This window comes from Rana temporaria, chromosome 2, assembly GCF_905171775.1.
Source record: "Rana temporaria chromosome 2, aRanTem1.1, whole genome shotgun sequence".
Classification (NCBI taxonomy): Eukaryota; Metazoa; Chordata; class Amphibia; order Anura; family Ranidae; genus Rana; species Rana temporaria.
Window position 1 is genome coordinate 536,411,321 of NC_053490.1, and position 27,266 is coordinate 536,438,586.

Consider the following 27,266-nt stretch of genomic DNA (forward strand, 5'->3'; position numbering starts at 1 on the left):
AAAGCCTATCAGAGCCGCTGGCTCTGATAGGCACTTCCGCACAGCCAACCAGCTGTCCTTATTCAGATAATCGGCGCCCAATGTCCGGTTATCTGAATAGGCTGGCCACAATAACATGCAATGCATGAGTGTATGTTATTTGCACGGCGCTGCAGAACGATTTTTTAAAAGCCTTAAAGGGCCCTTTTTTTTTTTTATGACTACAGGAGGGGGGGGGGTGGCACCCGGGCGCCCCCTATGGACGGGCCACCACTGCATTCCGGGATGCACTGTAGATTGGAATGGGTGAAATCAATGGGCTGCGACTTGCCATGCGACCTTATGTTACGTTGCACTAGTGGGAACGAAGCCCTTAACCAGCTGTCACCAAAAACAACCGTTCCCACTGAAAGAAGGGTTCCCTTCTCTTCTTGCTGTCATGAGAACTCTAAAATTTACGATTTCATCTCACTATCTGTCTCTGTAACAATGGCCGCCGGGGGACAAATCTTCCCAGAGGGACGCAGGCAGCAATAAAAAAATGTGGATCTGACCCTCCCACATTCAATCCAATTAACCACTTGACCTCTGTAAGATTTACCCCCCTTCAGGTAATTACTTGTGTAAAATATGTAAAAAGGTACTACAGCGCTATTACTAAAACCATATAAAATACTAAAGATAAGCTGCAGACACGTGAGGTGCACAAAACCAAAGTGAATAAATAAGAAAATATTGTGTTGCGCTGATAATCAAGTAAAAAATTGCATACATATATATATATACACCATATACATAAATAAGAACCCCCTACACCTCAAATCAGGGAGGTATATGTGCAAAAGATAAACAAAAACCACTCAAAAACTATAATGTGAAAAAATTCAAATAGAACCAGCAAAAATAGTTCATGAAAAAAACACAGTTCAGTACATAGGCTAATAGGAGACAGGTGTAAGATCCACAGTCCTCTGGTGTGCAGCTGTCATTATAGCAAAAAAAAAAAAGAAGAAACCTTTCCCTTCTGGACTCCCCGATTAACACAGGATATCAGCCGCTCATAAGGAGAAAAGAAAGATATATGGTGCAAATAACGTAATAAAATGGGAAATGAACCCTGCAATACAATGATTGCACTCACGGAACCTCGATGGTAAAAAGGCTCAACTGCAATCAGTCATTGAACGCCGCTCAGTGCTACGATCTCCTCAGAAGGACGGATTCGACCGTCGATCGCGTCACTCGGCTTCTCCCTCACGCGTATCGTCAATAGCCACTTGACTTATTCATGAATAAGTCAAGTGGCTATTGACGATACGCGTGAGGGAGAAGCCGAGTGACGCGATCGACGGTCGAATCCGTCCTTCTGAGGAGATCGTAGCACTGAGCGGCGTTCAATGACTGATTGCAGTTGAGCCTTTTTACCATCGAGGTTCCGTGAGTGCAATCATTGTATTGCAGGGTTCATTTCCCATTTTATTACGTTATTTGCACCATATATCTTTCTTTTCTCCTTATGAGCGGCTGATATCCTGTGTTAATCGGGGAGTCCAGAAGGGAAAGGTTTCTTCTTTTTTTTTTTGCTATAATGACAGCTGCACACCAGAGGACTGTGGATCTTACACCTGTCTCCTATTAGCCTATGTACTGAACTGTGTTTTTTTCATGAACTATTTTTGCTGGTTCTATTTGAATTTTTTCACATTATAGTTTTTGAGTGGTTTTTGTTTATCTTTTGCACATATACCTCCCTGATTTGAGGTGTAGGGGGTTCTTATTTATGTATATGGTGTATATATATATATGTATGCAATTTTTTACTTGATTATCAGCGCAACACAATATTTTCTTACTTGTGTAAAATGTCACCTACAGCCGGTAAAATAAGAATTGAACGCGTCGCCATTTTTCTTGGAAAATATGGGCCAGATTCACGTAGAATCAATACGTTACACCGCCGCAAGTTTTCATCGCAAGTGCCTGATTCACCAAGCACTTTCGGAAAACTTACGCCGGCGGCCTCCGGCGTAAGCCCGCGTAATTCAAAGGGGCGTGTGCCATTTAAATTAGGCGCGCTCCCGCAACGGACCTACTGCGCATGCTCTGGTTTGAAATTCCCGCCGTGCTTTGCGCGAAGTGACGTAATTTTTTCGAACGGCGACGTGCGTAGCGTACTTTCCTATTCCCGGACGTCTTACGCAAGAAGAAAAAAATGTAAAATTTAGACGCGGGAACGAGGGCCATACTTTATACAGCCCATACGTGTGCTGTGTAAAGTTAGGGCAGGTAAAACGACGACTAAAATTGCGACGGGAAACTAGACTAGCAACGACGTAGCAAACGCGAAAAACCGTCGTGAATCGCCGTAACTGCTAATTTGCATACCCGACGCTGGAATACGACGCGAACTCCACCCAGCGGCGGCCGCGGTATTGCATCCTAAGATACGACAGTGTAAAACAATTACACCTGTCGGATCTTAGGGATATCTATGCGTAACTGAGTCTATGAATCAGTCGCATAGTTACTCTGAGAGATACTCCGTATCTCCGCTGTGAATCTGGCCCAATATTTCTAAAGGTTCTATTGACATTACATTTCCCCCACATGTCGGTACCAAGCCGTGCAACCCATACATACAAAGACACAAAAACAAATACGTTCAGAAATGAAATTACCGTATACACTCGAGAATATGCCGAGGGGGGCATTTTCAGCACACAAAAAAAAAGTGGTGAAAAACTCGGCTTATACTCGCGTGTATATGGCAGTGGCGGCCTGTCCATAGGGGGTCCATAGAAATCCTGCTGTTACCCATGCCATCTGTCAGAGAAGTAACAGAAGTATCAAACTTTCCTGCGTCCATGCGCAGTAGAATGGCACACCGGCGCCCTACAGTGGACTGGCGCAGGCGCACTGAAGCGCACATAACGTAAGTCTCCTTGCAGGCCCATAAAAGGCTGCTAATTTTTATGGTTAATTGCTGGTTTGTCTTCCAGCTTCCTGTGTTCCTGCTTCAGTACTCTGCTATCTTGTGATTACCCGTTGTGACCCTGACCTGCTCTGATCCTCTCCAGTACTTTGACCCTGGCTTGCCTAAGGACTTCTCTACTCTGCCTGCCTCCTGTGTTTGACCCCGGCTTTTTCCCAAGGACTTGCTTCTACTTGATCACCTGTGTTTGACCCCCGGCTTCCCTCGAGGACTTCTCTATAGTCTCTTCTTCCAGATCTGATGGGTTTGAGCCCCAGTCGGGGCTTCTCACGCCAGATTGGTGTCAAGTCGACCACAGCACGGTCAGCTTTTCCCAGCGATCATCACCCAAGTCCTTCCTAGCCTGCTGGTGACTCATGACTCTTGGTGCCCTCTAGGGTTGTGCCGATACCACTTTTTTAGGACCGAGTACAAGTACCGATACTTTTTTTCACGTACTCGCCGATACCGAATACCGATACTTTTTTTTAAATGTGTCCCCAAATGCAGCCATGTCCCCCCACATATTGCAGCCATGTCCCCCCATATATTGCAGCCATGTCCCCCCACATATATCCAGCCATGTCCCCCCACATATATCCAGCCATGTCCCCCCATATATTGCAGCCATGTCCCCCCACATATTGCAGCCATGTCCCCCCACATATATCCAGCCATGTCCCCCCACATATATCCAGCCGTGTCCCCCCACATATATCCAGCCATGTCCCCCCACATATATCCAGCCATGTCCCCCACATATATCCAGCCATGTCCCCCCATATATTGCAGCCATGTCCCCCCACATATATCCAGCGATGTCCCCCCACATATATCCAGCCGTGTCCCCCCACATATATCCAGCCATGTCCCCCCACATATATCCAGCCATGTCCCCCCACATATATCCAGCCATGTCCCCCCACATATGCAGCCATGTCCCCCCACATATTGCAGCCATGTCCCCCCACATATTGCAGCCATGTCCCCCCACATATTGCAGCCATGTCCCCCCACATATTGCAGCCATGTCCCCCCACGTATTGCAGCCATGTCCCCCCCCCACATATATCCAGCCATGTCCCCCCATATATTGCAGCCATGTCCCCCCCATACCTAGTAGATGATGATGATGCCGCCGCTGCTGCCGGCAGCTTTCGTTTGAATAGTTGTAATCCCCGCCGCGCCGTGTACAGACACTTCCCCTTTCTCGGGATTGGACAGATCCGTCCAATCCCGAGCAAGGGTGAATGTCTATACACGGCGCGGCGGGGATTACAACTACTCAAACGAAAGCTGCCTATAATGTTCCCCGCACGCTGATTAACGCGGCAGCGGCGGCGGGGGGGGCAAGTATTCTATTCAGGCATCGGGGGCATTTGCGGGAGTACAAGTACTCCCGCAAATACTCGGTATCGGCCCAGATACCGATACTGGTATCGGGACGTCACTGCCCTCTAAACCTCTGTATCACCTCTAGGGGTGGGGTGCGCTTAGCAGCAAGGGAAGCCGCTCTCAGCGTCTCGGCCTAGGTGAGTACTTCTGACACCATCAGTATGTTTTGCAACAATAAGGTTGTGAAGGTCTTGAGAGAGTTTTTTGCTTTTACCCATCATGAGGTGTTTCTTGTGTGACACCTTTGTAATGAGACACCTTTTTTTTTTTATTGGCCATCTGTTGAGACTGAACCGGCTGATATTAATTTGCACTGACAAGGGGCAGGATTACTTTCTAATTACAGTGGAACCTCGGATTGCGAGTAACGCGGTTAACGAGTGTTTCGCAATACGAGCAATTTATTAATTTTTTTAAATCCTGACTCGGTTTGTGAGTGTTGTCTCACACAACGAGCAGGATTCAAGCTTCTGCGGTGTGCAGTACCGCATTTGGCCGGAGGTGCGGGGGCGCCGGTGACACTTGGAGCCGCTCGGAAATACTAGAAAAGGCAGTCTCTCCGGCGCCCCCCCACCTCTGGCCACATGCGGTAATGCATGCAATAGAAGTCAATGTGGAACGAATTATCTTAGTTTCCATTGACTTCAATGGGGAAACTCGCTTTGGCATGCAAGTGCTTTGGATTACGAGCATTCTTCTGGAACGCATTATGCTCGTAATCCGAGGTTCCACTGTACTGATAGATTTCAGATGGTGTCTTGGCTTTCCATGCCTTTTTGCACCTCCCTTTCTTCATGTGTTCAGTACTTTTTCTGCCTCATCTGTGCCCACCTGCCAGTGCCACCTGTGCCATTGCCACCTGCCAGTGCCCACAGTGCCACCTATCAATGCCCACGAGTGGTGCCAATCAGTGCCTCATCAGTTCCACCTAGTAATGCTTCCTATCAGTGTAACCTACCAGTGCCGATCAGTGCCCATTATTGCCATCCATCAGTGCCCATCACTGTCACGCATAGGGGCCACCTATCAATGCCAACCTATTAGTGCCACTTCTCGGTGCCCACCAGTGCCAACTATCAATGCCCTTCAGTCCCACCCATCAGTGCCACTTCTCAGCAGTGCCGATCCTGACTCCCCTGGGGCCCTAAGCAAAAGGGGGGGGGCGCTGCCGACAGTGACATGTCACATTAAAGATTAAAGTTGAGAAGCGGGGGAAGGGGTGTTCTGCTGTCGGAAATGACATCTTACATTAAAGTGAGAAGCGAGGGGGCTGCTGACTTCTTAGCTCTTCTCCCATGCAGCCAGCGAGTTGAGAAGCGGGGTGAGGGGCCGAAAATTACTTCTCACCAGGCGGGGCCTCTAGTAATTTGGGGGACCCTTCGTGGCTTTGCGGGGCCCTAAGCGGCTTGCATAGTGAGCCTATAGGGCGGATCGGCGCTGCCTCTCAGTACCCACCAGTGCCACCGATCAGTGCCCACCAGTGCCGCCAATCAGTGCCCACCAGTGCCACCTTATCGGTGCCCATCAATGCAGCCCATCAGTGCCCATCAGTGCAGCCTCATCAGCGTACATCAATGAAGGAGAAAAATTACCCGTTTGAAAAATGTTATAACAAAATATAAAAAAATATATATTTTTTTAACAAAAAATAAAAAACAGCAGAGGTGATCAGATACCAACAAAAAAAAAGCTCTATTTGTCAGAAAAAAATGATAAAAATGTCATATGTGTACAGCGTTGTACGAACCGCGCAATTGTCATTCAAAGTGCGTCAGCGCTGAAAGCTGAAAATTGGTCTGGGCAGGAGGGGGGGTTTAAGTGCCCAGTAAGCAAGTGGTTAACCACTTAAGTGACCCCTTCACGCCGATATACGTCGGCAGAATGGCACGGCTGGGCACATCCACGTACATGGCTCTTTAAGCCCAGTCGTGGGGTCGCACGTGCGCCGCCAGCGCGCTCCCGCGAACCGGTCCAAAGCTCCGTGACCACGGCCGCAGGACTCGCGGACCCGATCGCCGCTGGAGTCCCGCGAACGGTCCCCGGGGCTGAAGAACGGAGAGAGCCGTGTGTAAACACAGCTTCCCCGTTCTTCACTGTGGCGGCATCATCGATCGTGTGTTCCTTATATGGGGGAATCGCAATCGATGACGTCACACCTACAACCACACCCCCCTACAGTAAGAAACACAAATGAGGTCATACATAACCCCATCAGCGCCCCCTTCTGGTTAACTCCCAAACTGCAACTGTCATTTTCACAGTAATCAGTGCATTTTTAATGCATTTTTTGCTGTGAAAATGACAATGGTCCCAAAAATGTGTCAAAATTGTCCGATGTGTCTCCACCATATTGTCGCAGTCACGGAAAAAAAATCGCTGATCGCCGCCATTAGTAGTTAAAAATAAAAAAATAATAATAATGCAATAAAACTATCCCCTATTTTGTAAACGCTATAAATTTTGCGCAAAACAATCGATAAACACCTATTGCGATTTTTTTTACCAAAAATAGGTAGAAGAATACGTATCGGCCTAAACTGAGGGAAAACAAAAATGTTTTTATATATTTTGGGGGATATTTATTATAGCAAAAAGTAAAAAATATTTCATTTTTTTCAAAATTGTCGCTCTATTTTTGTTTATAGCGCAAAAAAAAAAAACGCAGAGGTGATCAAATACCACCAAAAGAAAGCTCTATCTGTGGGGAAAAAAGGACGCCAATTTTGTTTGGGAGCCACGTCGCACGACCGCGCAATTGTCAGTTAAAGCGACGCAGTGCCGAATCGCAAAAACTGGCCAGGTCCTTTAGCTGCCTAAAGGTCCGGGTCTTAAGTGGTTAAAAAAAAAAGGGGAAAAAAATGAAAGAAAAATAAATCTTTAAATAAACAAATAAAATTGTGGACCCCTACAAAAAATTCCCATTCACACCCCTAGGACCCCCAATATCCGCATCCAGGACTGTGCACTCACACGCCACTCTCACTCTCCGGCCTCTAAGGCTGCATTCACACTATAACGCGGCGTATTTTCCCGTGACAAATTGCGGCGTATTGTACCGCGATTTGCCGCGACAAAACGGGTCGTTTTAACCTTTTTTTTTTTTTTTACAACACATTGTTGTCTATGCCGAACGCCGAAAGCCGGCTGAAAAAAAAAGTCCAGGACTTGTTTTCAGGCGGCAGGCGTACGGCGTTTCGGCGTGAGATGTGAACCATCTCATAGACAACAATGTAAAATCGCCCCTCCAGCGGCACGAGCGTCGGGCGTAAATACGCCAAGGTGTGAATGCAGCCTTAAGACACCCCGCAGAAAAAGGGACTATTTCCACGACTTCCAGTACAAGAAATCACTGGAACAGATTTCCATGCAGTCTAAACTGCACGGTTATAATAATAAAAAATAAAAATAAAATAAAAAATAAAAATAATTCCAAGGGCTCAAGAGATGTAATTATGAATGACAGTATGACCATCTCATCTCATTATTTCTACACCGCAATTCATTTACGCCGGGGGGGGGGGGGGGGGGGGCAGAGCACAAATTAGATGACAGGGCGCTAAATCTGTTGATTGCAAAATGTAAAAGCAAACTGCTGAAAAAAAATATATAACCAAACACAATATAACAAAAATGAGAATATAACAAATACAAAATCATTTTTTAAAGAGTGAGGCAAAGAGATCAGATGAAAAAACACCACATCCCAGTAAATGCATAAAGAGAAAGAAGGGGGAGGGGAGGTAACAAACCTTCGGGGATTTTTAAGGTGTATCAATAAGAAAAGTAGATTTAATTGCAAAATTGATAAAAAGAATTAAAATTTTATTACAACAATTAAAAAAAAAAAAAAACATGAGAGCCATTTTTCAACCCTATTAGAGATAGTCTGTTCAATTCACAAGCATAAATACACCACTCTACCACTCTCGACATGTTTCACTTTACAAAGCTTCTTCAGGAGGATTTCACACGCATATCGGGGCAGATCCACAAAGAGAGTGCGCCGGCGTATCTACTGATTACGCCGGCGTACTTTCAAATTTCCCGCGTCGTATCTTTGTTTTGAATCCTCAAAACAAGATACGACGGCGTCTGGGTTAGATCCGACAAGCGTACACGTCTTCGTACGCCTTCGGATCTTAGATGCAATTCTTCGGCGTCCGCTGGGTGGAGTTCCCGTCGTATTCCGCGTTGAGTATGCAAATTAGCTATTTCCGACGATCCACGAACGTACGAGCGGCCGTCGCATTCTTTTACGTCGTTTCCGTTTAGCTTTTTTCAGCGTATAGTTAAAGCTGCTATTTGGTGGCGTAGGCAATGTTAAGTATGGCCGTCGTTCCCGCGTCGAATTTGAAAATATTTTATTTTGCTTGCGTAAGTCGTCCGTGAATAGGGCTGGACGTAATTTACGTCCACGTCAAAACAAAGACGTCCTTGCGACGTCATTTAGCGCAATGCACGGCAGGAAATTTAGGGACGGCGCATGCGCAGTTCGTTCGGCGCGGGGACGCGGTTCATTTAAATGAAACACGCCCCCTACTCGCCGATTTGAATTACGCGCCGTTACGTCGCGAGAGATACACTACGCCGCCGTAACTTACGGCGCAAATTCTTTGTGGATTCAAAGATTAAAAAAGTAAGTTACAGCGGCGTAGCGTATCTCACATATGCGGCGCCCATGCAATTGTACGAGGATCCGCCCCACCGTTTTTAGAGAAACTGCAACATTGTGGCAGATCAGACACTTTTGACACTTTTTGGGACCATTGACATTTATACAGCGATTAGAGCTATGCAAATCACTGATTACTGTGTAAATGTCACTGGCACTAGGGCGGGAGATCAAAGGGTTGAATGTGTTCCCTGGGAGGTGTTTCTAACTGTGGGGGGGTGGGACTGACTGGAGGAGGAGAGAGATCGCTGTTCCTAATTACTAGGAACAGCAGATCTCTCTCTACTCCCCTGTTAGAACAGGGATCTGTCTGTTTAAATTGGCTCTCTTTCCCGTCATTGCGGGTAGCCGGCGGACATCGCGGCTGCCGGCCGCGCGCATTGGGCCCCTCGCTGTGCAGCAGGTGCACATGCCTGATATTGCTCTTAAAGGAGTCGAAGTACAGCTACGTTGATTTGCAGGAAGAGCGGCCAGCTGCAGTATAATGACGGAGGCTTGTCGGCAAGTGGTTAACACCGCTTCAAAAAGGTGCCAATAATGTCCGACAATAAATTAATATTCAATTAAATTCATTATATTAATTAAAAAGTTGAATATAATACAATTATATATATAAAAAAAATATATATATATATATAGGGGCAGATCCACGTACCTTTCCGCCGGGCGCAGCGTATCTAAGATACGCTACGCCCCCGTAACTTATCTTTTTTTTTTTCGAATCCTGAAAGAATTTGCGCCGTAAGTTACAGCGGCGTAGTGTATCTCTCGCGGCGTAAGGGCGCGGAATTCAAATGGATGTAATAGGGGCGTGTTTTATGTAAATACGTTGTGACCCGACGTAAACAACGCTTTTTTTTAACTGCGCATGCGCCGTCCCTGGGGTATCCCAGTGCGCATGCTCGAAATTAAACCGGAACCAGCCAATGCTTACGACGGTGACGTCGTTCTACGCAAATTCCTATTCGTGAACGACTTACGCAAACGACGTAAAAAAATCAAAATTGTACGCGGGAACTACGGCCATACTTAACATTGAGTACGCCTCATAACAGCAGCTTTAACTATACGCCGGAAAAAGCCGAACGCAAACGACGAAAAAAAATGCGCCGGGCCGACATACGTTCGTGGATCGCCGTAACTAGCTAATTTGCATACTCGACGCGGATTTAGACTGGAACGCCACCTGGCGGCTGCTGAAAAATTGCAGCTTAGATCCGACGGCGTACTAAGACGTACGCCTGTCGGATCTAGCCGAGATGCCGTCGTATCTTATTTTGTGGATACCAAAACAAAGATACGACGCGGGAAATTTAAAATTACACGGCGTATCAAGAGATACGCCGGCGTAATTTCATTGTGGATCTGCCCTATAGTGTGTCGTCCCCCTATACATTGTAAAGAGCTGCGTAAACTGTTGTCGCTATACAAATCGTGCATAATAATAATAATATTATAATATATATATATATTTTTTTTTTTTTTTTTTACCGTCATTTTTAATTTCGGTTTCAGCCAAGTGCATCCTAAATTTTCGGTTTCGGCACCAAAATTTTTATTTCGGTGCACCACTAAATATAATCCACATAAATGCAATATAAAGGCCTGAGTATCCGTCAAAATAAATTTAAAAAATCCAGAAATTTCAAAGAATGAAATAATTTAATTCCTTGTCCACGGGCAATCAGTTAAAGCCGAACTAAATCCCCCAATCCTTTAGAGCCAAGGAAGCCGCCATATTGGCCCCTGATTGTCACTTTCAGTCCAGGGTGGAAGTAAACATTCATTTATTTTTTTTAAAGCAAAAGATCAAACTTTTTTTTTATATATATATATATATCTTTTGCTTTTAAAAGGTAAAGGAGAGATTTGAAGACATTTTGACTGCAGATCTCGCAATAAAGAGGACCTGGCATCTTAATTACTTATAATGTTTGCATTCTGTAATAAGAATAACAGTGATCAAAAAAATTAATAAAGGCACAGTGTAAAAATAAAAAATAAATAAGAATAAATAAAGGCACAGTGTAAAAATAAAAAATAAATAAGAATAAATAAAGGCACAGTGTAAAAAAAAAAGAAGAAGAATAAAGGCACAGTGTAGAAATGTAAAAAAAAATAAGAATAAATAAAGGCACAGTGTAAAAATAATAAAAAGGCACAATGTAGAATAAATAAAAAATAAATAAGAATAAATAAAGGCATAGTGTAAAAAAAAAGAAGAAGAACAAAGGCACAGTGTAAAAATAAAAATAAAATAAGAATAAATAAAGGCACAGTGTAAAAATAAAAAAATAAGAATAAAGGCACAGCGTAAGAATAAAATAATAAGAACGAATAAAGGCACAGTGTAAAAAATAAATAAAAATAAGAATAAATAAAGGCACAGTGGGGAAAAAAAATAAGAATAAAGGCACAGTGTAAAATATATATATATATACAGTATATATATATAAGAATAAATAAAGGCACAGTGTAAAAAGAAAAAAATAAGAATAAAGGAACAGTGTAAAAATAAAAGAATAAGAATAAATAAAGGCACAGTGTAAAAATATTTAAAAAAAAATAAGAATAAATAAAGGCACAGTGTAAAAATAAAAAAATAAGAATATATTAAGGCACAGTGTAAAAATATAAAAAATAAGAATAAAGGCACAGTGTTAAAAAAAAATTTAAATTAATAATAAAAAAAAAGAGGCACAGTGTAAAAAAAATATATATGATTCTTTGTTTTTAAAGCACCCCATCCCTCCATGCTCGCATGCAGAAACGAACGCATACGTAGGTCTCGCACGCATATGTAAATGGTATTCCTACCATACATGTGAGGGATTGCTGTGAACATCAGAGCGAGAGCAATAATTCTAGCGCTAGACCTCCTCTGTAACTGGTAACCTGTAAAAAAAATTAACCACTTAAGGACCGCCTCCTGCAGATATACGTCGGCAGAATGGCACGTTCTTCACTGTAGCGCTGTCATTGATCGTGTGTTCCCTGATATAGTCACACGTCCAGCCCCGCCCCCCTACAGTTAGAAACACAGATGAGGTCACACTTAACCCCTTCAGTGCCCCCCTGTGGTTAACTCCCAAACTGCAATTGTCATTTTCACAGCAAACAATGCATTTTTATAGCACATTTCGCTGTGAAAATGACAATGGTCCCAAAAATGGGTCAAAATTGTCCGATGTGTCCGCCATAATGTCGCAGTCATGAAAAAAAATCGCTGATCGCCGCCATTAGTAGTAAAAAAATAAAATAATAAAAATGCAATAAAACTATTCCCTATTTTGTAAACGCTATAAATTCTGCGCAAACCAATCAATAAACGCTTATTGCGATTTTTTTTACCAAAAATATGTAGAAGAATATGTATCGGCCTAAATTGAGGAAAAAAACATTTTTTATATATATATTTTTGGGGGATATTTATTGCAGCAAAAAGTAAAAAATATTGAATTTTTTTCAAAATTGTCGCTCTATTTTTGTTTATAGCGCAAAAAAAAAAAACGCAGAGGTGGTCAAATACCACCAAAAGAAAGCTCTATTTGTGGGGAAAAAAGGACGCCAATTTTGTTTGGGAGCCACGTCGCACGACCGCGCAATTGTCAGTTAAAGCGACGCAGTGCCAAATCGCAAAAAACTGCCCGGGTCCTTTACCTGCCTAAAGGTCCGGGTCTTAAGTGGTTAAAGTGTCGCCTATAGAGATTTACCGTAGTTTGTCGCCATTCCACTAGCGTGCACAAAGCATGACACGTTGGATATTTATTTACTCGGCATAACATCAAATGGGTATTATATCGTATGGTTTGTGTGCAAAAAAATGAAAGTGTTTTTTTTTCCCCCAATAAAAATTGTGTATGAAAATCCACTGCGCAAATACCCTGTGAAAATTGCAACGAACGCTATTTTATTCCCTAGGGTCTCTGCTATAAAAAAAATAATGTTGGGGGGGGGGTGGGTTCTAAGGCCCAGATTCACAGCCGAGATACGCCGTCGTATTTCTCAGAGTATCTATGCGGCTGATTCATAGAATCAGTTACGCATAGATATCCCTGAGATCCGACCGGCGTAATTGTTTTACACTGTCGGATCTTAGGATGCAATACCGCGGCCGCCGCTGGGGGGAGTTTGCGTCGTAAACCAGCGTCGGGTATGCAAATTAGTAGTTACGGCGATCCACGACGGTTTTTCGCGTTCGCTACGTCGCTGCTATTCTAGATTCCCGTCGCAAAGTTAGTCGTCGTTTTAGCTGCCCTAACTTTACACAGCACATGTATGCTGTATAAAGTATGGCCGTCGTTCCCGCGTCGAAATTTATAATTTTTTTGTTCTTGCGTAAGACGTCCGGGAATCCGAAAGTACGCTACGCGCGTCGCCGTTAGAAAAAATGACGCCACTTCGCGCAAAGCACGGCGGGAATTTCAAAACGGAGCATGCGCAGTAGGTCCGGCGCGGGAGCGCGCCTAATTTAAATGGCACACGCCCCTTTGAATTACGCGGGCTTTCGCCGGCGGAAGTTTTATCCCAAGTGCTTTGTGATGAAAACTTGCGGCGGTGTAACGTATCTACGATACGTTACGCCGCCGCGATTCTACGTGAATCTGGGCCTTAGTAATTTTCTAACAAAAAAAATACGTTACGCCGCTCTAACTTTGGGCGCGAGTTCTTTATTCACAAAGAACTTGCGCCCTTAGTTAGAGCGGCGTATCGTATGTGTTGCAGGGGAAAGGCCGCGTAATTCAAATGGAGATGTAAGGGGCGTGTTTTATTTAAATTTCCATTGACCCCGCGTTTTTTACGTTTTACTTGAACAGCGAATGCGCCGTCCGTAAAATCTCCCAGTGTGCATTGCTCTAAATGACGTCGCAAGGACGTCATTGCTTTCGTCCTGAACGTAAATTACGTCCATCCGTATTCGCGAACGACTTACGCAAACGACGTAAAAATGTCAAAACTCGGCGCGGGAACGACGGCTATACTTAACATTGGCTGCGCCTCATAGACCCAGGGGTAACTATACGCCGGAAAAAGCCGAACGCAAACGACGTAAAAAAAAAAAACCCCGGGCGGTCGTTCGTTTCTGAATCGGCGTAACTCCTCATTTGCATATTCGTCGCGTAAAAAAAAACGAAACGCCACCTAGCGGCCGGCCTGGAATTGCAGCCTAAGATCCGGCGGTGTAAGACACTTACACCTGGCGGATCTTAGGGAGATCTATGCGTAACCTGATTCTATGAATCAGTCGCATAGATACGACCGGCGGAACTCAGAGATACGACGGCGTATCAGGAGATACGCCGTCGTATCTCTTTCTGAATCTGGCCCACTGATTTAAACTTGTAAACAAAAAGTGACAGAAAAAGCCGGGTCGGCAAGTGAACCGGAGGATTTTGTTTTTTCATTTTCCGGCTTCCCGTTATAACCGCGCTGGTTTCCTACACAAGCGCGTCGAGCTCCACGAGCCGCTGGGTATACGCTTCTAATCATTTTACATAATGTTCTCGGCATGTTTTCCTCCTTATTTCTTTGCAGTAAAAAAAAAGGAAAGATTCCCCTGAGATTGTAGTCAGAACATGCGTCTCGAGAGCCTCACGTGGCGGCTTCATTCCCAGGATGAACTAAGCAGTGTTCATCTCCGTCTACTTCTTATATAGAAAGTGGATATAAATCTCCCCATAAAAAATAAAAAAAAACGTAAAAAATGGCCCTAGGGGCTTTGCGCCCAAACAGTAGACACGTGCAATAATTTCTTTAATGAATTTCGACTAATTAGTTCATTCGAAAATGTCCTAATTAACCACTTAAGACCCAGCTAAAGGACCCGGCCAGTTTTTGCGATTCGGCACTGCGTCGCTTTAACTGACAATTGCGGCGTGGCTCCCAAACAAAATTGGCGTCCTTTTTTTCCCACAAATAGAGCTTTCTTTTGGTGGTATTTGATCACCTCTGCGGTTTTTATTTTTTTGCGCTATAAACAAAAATAGAGCGACAATTTTGAAAAAAAATGCAATGGGCTAGATTCAGATAGCCCGCCGTAAGTTTGCGCGGGTGTATCGTATCTGAGATACGCTACGCCGCCGTAACTTAGGGCCAGATTCACGTAGAATCGCGGCGGCGTAACGTATCGTAGATACATTACACCGCCGTAAGTTTTCAGTGCCTGATTCACAAAGCACTTGCAATGAAAACTACGCCCGCGGCCTCCGGCGCAAGGCGGGCCAATTCAAATGGGCGTGTGCCATTTAAATTAGGCGCGCTCCCGCGCCGGACCAACTGCGCATGCTCCGTTTCCTAACTCCCGCCGTGCTTTGCGCGCCGTGACGTCATTTTTTCGAACGGCGTCGCGCGTAGCGTACTTCCGTATTCCCGGACGTGTTACACAAACGACGTTAAATTTTAAATTTCGACGTGGGAACGACGGCCATACTTTAGACAGCAATACGTTTGCTGACTAAAGTTAGGGCACCTAAAACGACGACTAACTTTGCGACGGGAAACTAGACTAGCGGCGACGTAGCGAACACGAAAATCCGTCGGGGATCCGCCGTAACTCCTAATTTGCATACCCGACGCTGGTTTACGACGCGAACTCCCCCCAGCGGCGGCCGCGGTATTGCATCCTAAGATCCGACAGTGTAAAACAATTACACCTGTCGGATCTTCTGGCTATCTATGCGTAACTGATTCTATGAATCAGTCGCATAGATAGAAACAGAGATACGCCCTCGTATCCCTTTTGTGAATCTGGCCCTGAGTGAGGCTGGGTCTGGATTTTACAAAGAACCAGCGCCCTAAGTTACAGGCGGCGTAGCGTAAATCTGTCGGCGAATTCAAATTGATAAGAGGTGGGCGTGTTTTATGTAAATAAAACATGACCCCACGAAAATGACGTCTCTAACGTATCCCAGTGCGCATGCTCCTAATCACGTCGCAAATAGTCAATGCTTTCGACGTGAACGTAATTTACGCAAAGCCCTATTTGACGTAAAATGTTCTAAATTCGAAGCGGGAACGACGTCCAACGACTTACATTGGCTATGCCTTGTATAGCAGGAGTAACGTTACGCCGGAAAGAGCCTTACGCAAACAACGTAAAAAAATCCGCCGGGCGCACGTATGTTTCTGAATCGGCGTATCCAGTTATTTACATATTCTACGCTGAAATCGACGGAAGCTCCACCTAGCGGCCAGCGTAAATATGCACCCTAAGATACGACGGTGTAATAGAATTACGCCAGTCGGATCTTAGCCTAATTTCGGCGTATCTTGCTTTCTGAATACAGAAAGAAGATACGCCGGCGCAGCTTTGAATTTACGCAACGTATCAATAGATACGTCGGCGTAAATTCGTTCTGAATCTAGCACAATATTTTTTACTTTTCGCTATAATAAATATCCCCCAAAAAAGATATAAAAAAACATTTTTTTCTCCTCAGTTTAGGCCGATACGTATTCTTCTACCCTATTTTTGGTAAAAAAAAAAAAATCGCAATAAGCGCTTATCGATTGGTTTGCGCAAAATTTATAGGGCCAGATTCTCAAAGAAGTGCCTATCTTTAGGCGGGCGTTGCCTGTCTCAGATACACTACGCCGCCGTAACTTAGAGCAGCAGGTACCGTATTCACAAAGAACTTGCGCTCTAAGTTACGGCGGCGTAGTATAAATGGGCCGGCGTAAGCCCGCCTAATTCAAACTAGGGGGGCGTGTTGTATGTAAATGATTCGTGACCCCACGTAAATGACGCGCTTAACGAACGGTGCGTGCGCGCGCATGCTCAGTATCACGTCGAATTTTCAAAGTAAATTACGCCCGCTCAATGCTTAGTCGACGTGAACGTAACCTACGCCCAGCCCCATTCACGGACGACTTACGCAAACAACTTAAAATACGACGCTGTTCGGACGTTTCCGACGTTCATACCTAACATGACTTACCCCTGCTTTATGAGGGGTAACTTTACGCCGGTCAGACGCCTTACGTAAACGACGTATCTTGATACGCCAGGCACATGTACATTCGTGAATCGGCGTATCTAGCTCATTTGCATATTTGACGCGGAAATATAAGGAAGCGCCCCTAGCGGCCAGCACCCCAAGATACGACGGCGTAGGAGACTTAAGAATCAGGCGCATAGATACGATGGCGCACATTCGGACTTACGACGACGTACGTGGAGTTACGCCGTCGTAAGTCCTTTGTGAATCTGGGCCATAGTGTTTACAAAATAGGAGATAGTTTTATTGCATTTTTATTAATATTTTTTTTTTTACTACTAATGGCGGCGATCAGCGATTTTTTTCGTGACTGCGACATTATGGCGGACACATCGGACAATTTTGACACATTTTTGGGACCATTGTCATTTTCACAGCAAAAAATGCTATAAAAATGCATTGTTTACTGTGAAAATGACAATTGCAGTTTGGGAGTTAACCACTAGGGGGCGCTGACGGGGTTAAGTGTGACCTCATTTGTGTTTCTAACTGTAGGGGGGTGTGGCTGGATGTGTGACGTCATTGATTGTGTTTTCTATAACAGGGAACACACGATCAATGACACTGCCACAACGAAGAACAGGGAAGGTGTGTTTACACACACCTCTCCCCGTTCTTCAGCTCCGGAGGACCGATCGCGGGACACCGGCAGCGATCGGGTCCGCGGGTCCCTCACGGACCTTTAGACTGGGTCGCGTGCACGTGTGACCCCACAGCTGGGCTTAAAGGGCCACGTACAGGTACGTGGATGTGCCCAGCCGTGCCATTCTGCCGATGTATATCGGCGTGAAGGGGTCCTTACTTAAGTGGTTAATGAATTTCGATTAATTAGTTCATTCGAAAATGTCCTAATTAACGAAAATCCGTTTAATGAATTTTTGTGAATATTCGTAAATTTGTGAATTCGTAAATTTGAAAATTTGAATATTCGAAATTTCAGAAATTAAAAAATTTGAATATTTGCAAATTTGTGAATTCGTAAATTTGAATATTCGAACATTCGTAAATTAGAAAATTTGAATAATTGGAATTTCGTAAATTTTCAGAAATTCAAAATTCGAATATCCGAAATTTCAGAAATTCGGAAATCCAAAAAGAAAAGAATGAAAATCGAAAAGGACGAAAATAAGACTGTAAGTCCAAAAATTTGAAAAACCAGTATATTTGAAAATTTTGAAATTCAAAAATTCGTAAGATTTGAAAATTCAGAAATTCATATATTTGAAAATTCGTAAATGTGAAAATTCATACATTCGAAAATCCAGAAATTTTCGGAAATTCGGAAATCCAAAAATAAGGACGAAAATTATAAAGAACGAAAATCCGAAAATAAGAACGGAAGTTTGAAAATTGTAAAAACACGGATATTAGAACATTCGGAAATTCAAAAATGTGTAAATTTGAAAATTCAGAAATTCATATATTCGAAGATTCAGAAATTCGAAAGTTCAGAAATTCGAAAATCCGAAATTTCAGAAATTCGGAAATCCAAAAATAAGGACGAGAATTCAAAAGAACGAAAATCCAAAAAATAAGAACGAAAGTCCGAAAATTGGAAAAACCCGATGTAAACCCGAATATTCGAAAATTCTGAAATTCAAAAATTCATAAATTAGAAAATTCTGAAATTCATATATATATATAACTATTAAATTATAGGTATTGGAATTTCCTTTCAAATTTGGCTGTTAGTGAAAGTAACGAATACGAATTTATCTGAAGTTACGATTTATCCCATATATAACGAATGCCGCGTCTAAACGAATGGAATGAAACATATTAATAATAATAATTAACAACAATAATAATAATATAAATAATAAAAAATATTTATTATCAAAAATAGGTAGAAGAATACGTATCGGCCTAAACTGAGGAAAAAAAATGTTTTTTTTATATATATATATATTTTTGGGGGATATTTATTATAGCAAAAAGTAAAAAATATTCATTTTTTTCAAAATTGTCGCTCTATTTTTGTTTAAAGGCGCAAAAACTAAAAACCGCAGAGGTGATCAAATACCATCAAAAGAAAGCTCTACTCGTGGGGAAAAAAGGACGCCAATTTTGTTTGGGAGCCAAGTCGCACGACCGCGCAATTGTCTGTTAAATCGACGCAGTGCCGAATCGCAAAAAGTGCTCTGGTCTATGACCAGCAATGTGGTCCGGGGGTTAAGTGGTTAAAGCTTCAAAAAAGCATCACCAAAGCATCAAAAACACATGAGAAAAGCATGTTGAAGCGGTAGTCACTTTAATGTTTGTTAAAGTCGAAGCAAAGTGTAAAGGAGCCCTAAAGCAGGGCTGGACAAATCCCAGGCGCCAGGACGCCATGGCGACTAGAAATTGTGTCCTGGCACTTGGGCTTTTGTCAGCCCATTCAGGGAACGAGCAAATTATTTCACCCAAGACATGCAGTTCCGGGCGCTGTGTTATTAAATTAGCCCTGCTGCGGTTAATTAGCGATCTGGTACTTTTGGTTAGGGGGCGCGCGTCCACCGCTGTGGGGGGCTGTGCTGTCGCTGAAAATAAAGCTTTGCTAGTTATAAAGAAAAAAATTTTTTTTTAGCTCCTAGATTCAAAAGAAAAATTAGTCAAGCCTCGATCTAATCTAAAGCATCAAAACAATAAAAAAAAATCACAAATAAAAACTGAAGAAATAGGGCCAGATCCACGTAGGAGATACGACAGTCTGAGGCGTCGTATCTATGCGCCTGATTCAAAGAATCAGATACGCCAGAATTTTGCTAAGATACGACCAGTGTAAGTCGCCTACGCCGTCGTATCTTAACTGCATATTTACGCTGGCCGCTAGGGGCGTGTACGCTGATTTACGCCTAGAATATGTAAATCAGCTAGATACGCCAATTCACGAACGTACGCCCGGCCGTCGCAGTAAAGATACGTCATTTACGTAAGGGGTTTTTAGGCGTAAAGATAAACCACCAAAAACATGGCACAGCCAATGTTAAGTATGGACGTCGGAACCGCGTCGAATATTTCAATTTTTACGTCGTTTGCGTAACTCGTCCGTGAATGGGGCCGGCCGCTATATGAGGCGCAGCCAATGTTAAGTATGGACGTTGGGCCAGCGTCAAATTTTCCGTCGATTACGTTGTTTGCGTAAGTCGTTCGCGAATAGGGCTGTGCGTCATTTACGTTCACGTCGAAAGCATTGGCTTTTTGCGGGTTAATTTGGAGCATGCGCACTGGGATACTTTCACGGACGGCGCATGCGCCGTTCGTAAAAAGCGTCATTTACGTGGGGTCACCACACATTAGCATAAAACACGCCCACGTGTTCCATATTTGAATTTAGGCGGGCTTACGCCGGGCCTATTTACGCTACGCCGCCGCAACTTTGCATTGAGAATACTGCACTTGCCTGTCAAAGTAGCGGCGGCGTAGCGTAACTACGATACGCTACGCCTGCTTAAAATTACGCCGTTCTACGTGGATCTGGCCCATATTAACTAAGTGATACAATGTTATTTTTTTTTTCTTATTTTGTATCGAAATGTTGAAACCACATAAATCCGGCACAGCTCTTCAATCATTATTGGGTTGCCTGGCTATATAATGATTGATTTTCTCGGGAACTGGTATTTTCCTGATTAAACATTATTCCGTCTCCATTCATAAGGACTTCATTACTCGTCTCCTGAATGGAGACCCCGGAGACTCTCGCCGTTACCACCAAAAAAAAAAAAACCACAGCGATATTCGTATAATTTTGGGCCGCGACATTTACATACAAATCACCAGAAAAACTGATCATACAACAAACGTACTGTAGGCGTGCTAAATGCCGCCGATCAATAAAAGATTTCGTGAAAATTAAATTCCCCAATTCTGTGAAAATGTATTATTTTAACCGCTTAAGTACCGGTGATCTGCCGAGCTGGTTCCAGCTATCGTGGAAGTTCCAGCGCAGGCGCAATCTCATGTGCCGAGATGGTTCCGGCTAACGGGAAAGTTCCTTCAAGGACTGCGCAGGCGCAAACTTGCTGACGGAAATCTCCGAACCTCGGCCGGCATCCAGCGCGACGTGGATTTCGAGGTAAGTGGCCAGTCGGCCTCACGTCCTCGCTTCGCACGGACGGCTCGCTCCGCTCGCTCGGCCTCCTGGCTCTTTTTTTAACATCCTCCAATCCACGGGGATGTTAAAGAATGAGCCTGGATGCCGGGCGAGGTTCGGAGATTTCCGTCGGCAAGTTTGCGCCTGCGCAGTCCTTGAAGGAACTTCCCTGTTAGGGGAACATTAAGGACAAGTCACCGGCCGCCGCGGGTTGACTAATTAGGGGGCTGCTACACGCAGAAGATTTTTTTTTATCTTAAGGCAGAGTTCCACACAAAAATGGAACTTCCGCTTTTCGGTTCCCCCCCCTCCCCTCAAGTGTCACATTTGGCACCTTTCAGGGGGGAGCAGATACCCGTCTAATGCAGGTATTTGCTGCCACTTCCGGACGATAGGTCGCTGCAGATTCCACGACGACCTACGCCATGTCCGGCGCCTCCTCCGTCCCCCTGCAATCTTCTGGGAGACACACAGGTCCCAAAAGACGGCAGGGACCAGTGAGGAAGCGCAGCTTGACTCGTGCATGTGCAGTAGGGAACCATGCTGTGAATCTACAAGGCTTTACTTCCTTCAATTCCTTACCGAGGATGGCGGCGCCTCCACCCAAGAGCCGAGGGACAGATCGGCTTTGGATGAGGACATCGTGGGCGCCCTCAACAGGTAAGTGTCCATACAGTGAAACCTCGGATTGCGAGAAACGCGGTTAACGAGCACTGCATTTTTTTTCCAGTTTGCAAGTTTTATCTCGCAAAACAAGCAGTACTGCGTTTGGCCTGAGGTGGGGGGGGGGGGGGCGCCAGAGCCAAGCGGAGCCGAACAGCGCCGATCGGAGCCTCTGGCCACATGCGGTATTGCATGCCATTGAAGTCAATGAGGAACAAATTATTTTCGTCTCCATTGACTTCAATGGGGAAACTCGCTTTGATATGCAAGTACTTTGGATTACGAGCATTTTCCTGGAACAGATTATGCTCGTAATCTGAGGTTCCGCTGTATTTTAAAAGTCAGCAGCTGCAGTATTTGTAGCTGTTGACTTTTTTAAAAAAAATAAATGGAGGGGGGGGGGGGCAAATCCGCTTTAATGTATAGCATGCATTAAGATTAAAAAAAAAACTTCTGCCTTTACAATTCCTTTAAGAAACTTTAATATTAATACCGTATTTATCGGCGTATAACGGGCACTTTTTTCCCCTTAAAATCAGGGGGAAATCGTGGGTGCGCGTTATACGCTGATCCTCGTTGTCTCAGAGCGCCGCCGACAAAGGCCGAGCCGAGTGTACTGGGCACTCGGCTAGGCTCGGCCACGCTTGGCTCCGCCCGCAGCCACGCGAGAGGAGCCGAGAGAAGCCGAACACACCGGAAATCCGGCTCTGCACAGCTCGACCGAGGCGCCAAACTCAAACACACAATGCTGCAACCCCCGGCAGACAGACGCGACGCCGGGCAAGACAGCAGGCGGACACCGACAAGGCTGGACGGACCCCGCGCAAGGCCGCAGACGGACGCCGGACAAGGCCGCCAATGGACGCCGGGCAAGACAGCAGACGGACACCGACAAGGCCGGACAGACCCCGCGCAAGGCCGCAGACGGACGCCGGACAAGGCCGCCAATGGACGCCGGGCAAGACAGCAGACGGACAACGACAAGGCCGGATGGACCCCACGCAAGGCCGCAGACGGACGCCGGACAAGGCCGCCGATGGACGCCGGGCAAGACAGCAGACGGACAACGACAAGGCCGGATGGACCCCACGCAAGGCCGCAGACGGACGCCGGACAAGGCCGCCGATGGACGCCGGGCAAGACAGCAGACGGACAACGACAAGGCCGGATGGACCCCACGCAAGGCCGCAGACGGACGCCGGACAAGGCCGCCGATGGACGCCGGACAAGACATCCAAAACGTACGTTTTTTTCTTAAACTTCACCTTCTAAGCTTGGGGTGCGCGTTATATGCCGACGCGCGGTATACACCGATAAATACGGTATTTATTATTTAAGAATATTTCTAGGATACCAGCTTAAAAAAAAAAAAAAAAGAGCATCCGCTAAAATAAGTCAGATTTCGAAAAAACTTGCCTTCTAATGTAAATCGCAAAGGACCGACTTTAACCCCCCCCCCCCCTTGAGGCAGGCGGGGTACCTTTCACAAATATATAAAAAATAAAATAAAAAAGCTGGAAGCTGATTGGTTTCTATGCACAGCTACACCAGAATTTAAACTCTCCACTTTTAGTCAACCCCCCCCCCCCCCCCCCAATATGTAATTTCAAAGCATGACATGTTGGGTATCTATTTACTCGGCGTAACATCATCTTTAACACTATCCAAAAAAAATTGGGCTAACTTTACTGTTTATTTATTTTTTTAATTCATGAAAGTGTCTTTTTTCCTAAAAAACTATTGCATTTGAAAGACTTTTAAAAAATAAAATCACTTCTAAAAATAAAGAGAAAAGCTCATGTTAAAATGAGCTTTTATCTTTTATGTAATTTTTTTGTAATTTCAAAGCGTGACATGTTAGGTATCTATTTAATCGGCATAACATCTTTCACATTATACAAAAAAAAAATTGGGCTAACTTTACTGTTTATTTTATTTTTTTTAATTCATGAAAGTGTCTTTTTTCCTAAAAAAACTATTGCAGTTAAAGGACTTCTAAAAAATAAAATCACTGCTAAAAAAAAAGATAAAAGCTCATTTTACCTTTCACAAAAAATATAAAATAAATAAAACTGGAAGCTCAACCCCCCCCCAATATGTAATTTCAAAGCATGACATGTTAGGTATCTATTTACTCGGCGTAACATCATCTTTCACATTATACAAAATTGGGCTAACTTAACTGTTTATTTTTTATTTTTTTTAATTCATGAAAGTGTCTTTTTTTCCTAAAAAAAACAATTGCATTTGAAAGACTTCTAAAAAAATAAAATCACTGCTAAAAAAAAGATAAAGGCTCATTTTACCTTTCACAAAAAATATAAAATAAAAATAAACTGGAAGCTGATTGGTTTCTATGCACACCAGACTTTACACTCGCCATTTAGTCAACCCCCCCCCCCCCCCCAATATGTAATTTCAAAGCATGACATGTTAGGTATCTATTTACTCGGCATAACATCATCTTTCACATTATACAAAAAAAATTGGGCTAACTTTACTGTTTAGCTTTTTTTATTCATAAAAGTGTATTTTTGTTTTTGTAAAATAAAAAAATTTAAAAGATACAATCACTTCTAAAAAAAGATAAAAGCGAATCTTACCTTTCACAAAAAATATTAAATAAATAAAACTGGAAGCTGATTGGTTTCTATGCACAGCTACACCAGACTTTACATTTTCCACTTTTAATCAACCCCCCCCCCATATGTAATTTCAAAGCATGACATGTTAGGTATCTATTTACTCGGCATAACATCCTCTTTCACATTATCCAAAAAAAATTGGGCTAACTTTACTGTTTATTTATTGTTTTAATTCATGAAAGTGTCTTTTTTTCTAAAAAAAAAAATTGCATTTGAAAGACTTCTAAAAAATAAAATCACTTCTAAAAAAAAGATACAAGCTAATTTTACCTTTCACAAAAAATATAAAATACAAAAAAAACTGGAAGCTGATTGGTTTCTATACACCAGACTTTACACTCGCCATTTAGTCAACTCCCCCCTCCCCCCCCCCCAATATGTAATTTCAAAGCATGACATGTTAGGTATCCATTTACTCGGCGTAACATCATCTTTCACATTATACAAAATTGGGCTAACTTTACTGTTTAGTTTTTTTTATTCATAAAAGTGTCTTTTTTTTTTTCTAAAATAAAAAATAAAGAAATTTAAAAGATACAATCACTTCTAAAAAAAAAAGATAAAAGCTAATTTTACCTTGCAGACATGGAACTGCTCGGAGGTCAGGCTCTCCGGTATTTCCGTTTCCCTGGGGGACAGGACAGATCCGAGCGATCCAGACGGATAAAGCGAACATCCCCCGCCTGGTCCGCCGCCGCCAACCCCGGCGCCTCCACCGGTCGGCGACGAGGCCGTAAAACCGTCCAGAACTTTGAAGATCTTCTTCATCCTCGTAAACTGAGCCCCAATGTGCATTCCCTCGAAGGAGAAAAAAAAAATAAAATAAAAAACGGAAGTCAATTCCAAAACGACTTTTTAAATGTTTACGGGAAAACGGAAGTCGATTCCAAACGACTTTGAAATGTTTACGGAAAACGGAAGTCAATTCCAAAACGACTTTTTAAATGTTTACGGAAAATGGAAGTCAATTCCAAACGACTTTTTAAATGTTTACGGAAAACGGAAGTCAATTCCAAACGACTTTTTAAATGTTTACGGGAAAACGGAAGTCAATTCCAAACGACTTTAAATGTTTACGGGAAAGAAAAAAAAGGCACAAAAAGAAAATTTGGAGGACGAAGATTTGGAGGACTATATGTGGTTGGAAGAATCCGTAGTTTGTGTCGGTTTTTTTGGCGTTTTGTAAAAAAAAAATAATATTCAGTTTTAATCGATGAAATAAGATTCGATGTAGAGTCTTATATAAAAGATCCAGAGTCTATAGGGGGGGGGGGACTTGCTGATGATTGCTGTCCTGGCTTTATCCCACCTTACAGATAACGCATGTATGTAATGCTTTCTGTAGACGAGGTTCCAGCCCAAGTCCTTGCGATAAAATCCCGCATCTACGGGCGTTGTGTATTCCGGTATTTAGGTTGTCATCAATAAAAATGATCGAATAAAAATCGATCGGTCCTCTATGTATTACAGCAGAAGAAATAGACTATTCTCCGACACCGTATCTTTTCTTCCAACGCACCATTTATCCCATCATTGCTTTTGCTTTTCTTCCATCCAAAAACTCGAGACCCTTAAATGCGTAAAAAAAAAACTGCCCCGTAAAGCGTTGATGAACTCTACGCATGGCCTCCCCCCAAACACAAGATCTCTCTCCGGGGCGCAGGAGTATAGTCTGGAGCCCGGACGGCTCAATATATTATTCTACACAAACAACCCCCCACCCCCCACCCACCCACCTACCGTACTTGATGTTTTTTGGGAAAACCCCCCCGACTCTACCCCTTGTTACCATTTACAAGAAGAGTCTAGCCTTTCTGCTTATAGTGGCTTCTAGGCAAAATAAAACCTGGTTCCCCATTGTTCTAAAAGGAAGAGCGTTTCTTGCTAGAGGCTGCCTCCGATGCGTCAGCATCCTCCAGAAGAAGCAGCCCTCAAATCGTTAATAGATTTCTAAGTAAGGGGGGGGGGATGATTCGGTGACTGAGCACAGACTAGATCTTCTAATAAAGACCTACTACAGATCTCTTTGATAGGCACACCAAACAGTCCCGGAGCCCCTTGGAAATCAATTAGGGAGGCCAAGAGCAGGAATTCAGCACTACGGACAGCTCCTGACCCTCCGGTGTCCTCTGCAGCAGGCAGCTCGTTAGGGCTAGAGCAGGTCCTTCGTCTTCCTATCTGAGTGTCCAGCACCTGCTATGGTGGGGGGGGGAGGGAGGGGGGGGTTGAGACAGATCCTATTCACCAATCAGCTTGTGCAGAAGGTCTTCTAACGTCTCCGGCTGCAACAGAGCACAGTCCAGTCTCCTACTGATGAATGAGAAACCGGCAGAGAATATGAAAGGGGTCCGGCAGCACCAGGTTGCTGATCCAGAGACCAGGAGGTCCTATAGAGGAACCAAGCAGCTGATGGTGAGCATAGATTACCAGATCCAGAGATCAAGAGAAGATCTTTAGCAGTCCAGAACCAACAAGTCCCTTGGTAGATCTCTTATACAGGAGTCCAGTACCTAAACCTCAATGTTGACCCAGAGACTCAGACCCAATTGACCAAGAGCTCCTCAATGCTGACCCAGAGACCAGGAGCAGCTCCTCAATGATATACCAGAGACCAGTAGCTTCTCAATGATGGATCAAGAGCTCCTCAATGATGGACGAGAGACCAGGAGCTCCTCAATGATGGACCAGGAGCTTCTCAATGATGGACCAGGAGCTTGTCAATGATGGACCAGAGACCAGGAGCTTCTCAATGATGGACGAGAGACCAGGAGCTCCTCAATGATGGACCAGGAGCTTCTCAATGATGGACCAGGAGCTTCTCAATGATAGACCAGAGACCAGGAGCTCCTCAATGATGGACCAGGAGCTT

General features: G+C 43.9%; 1 protein-coding gene across 7 annotated transcripts in view; it reads right to left on the reverse strand.

Moving 5' to 3' along the window:
• STXBP5L (syntaxin binding protein 5 like) overlaps positions 1-26,122 on the reverse strand; it is a 413,558-nt gene extending 387,436 nt beyond the window's left edge. For all 7 annotated transcript variants that reach the window (XM_040339197.1, XM_040339195.1, XM_040339193.1 and 4 more), the window contains exon 1: positions 24,974-26,122. In XM_040339197.1, the coding sequence (XP_040195131.1) occupies positions 24,974-25,192 (219 nt within the window). In that variant the 5' untranslated portion in view covers positions 25,193-26,122. The remainder of the gene's footprint in view (positions 1-24,973) is intronic.
• Between the last annotated feature and the right edge of the window lie 1,144 nt (positions 26,123-27,266).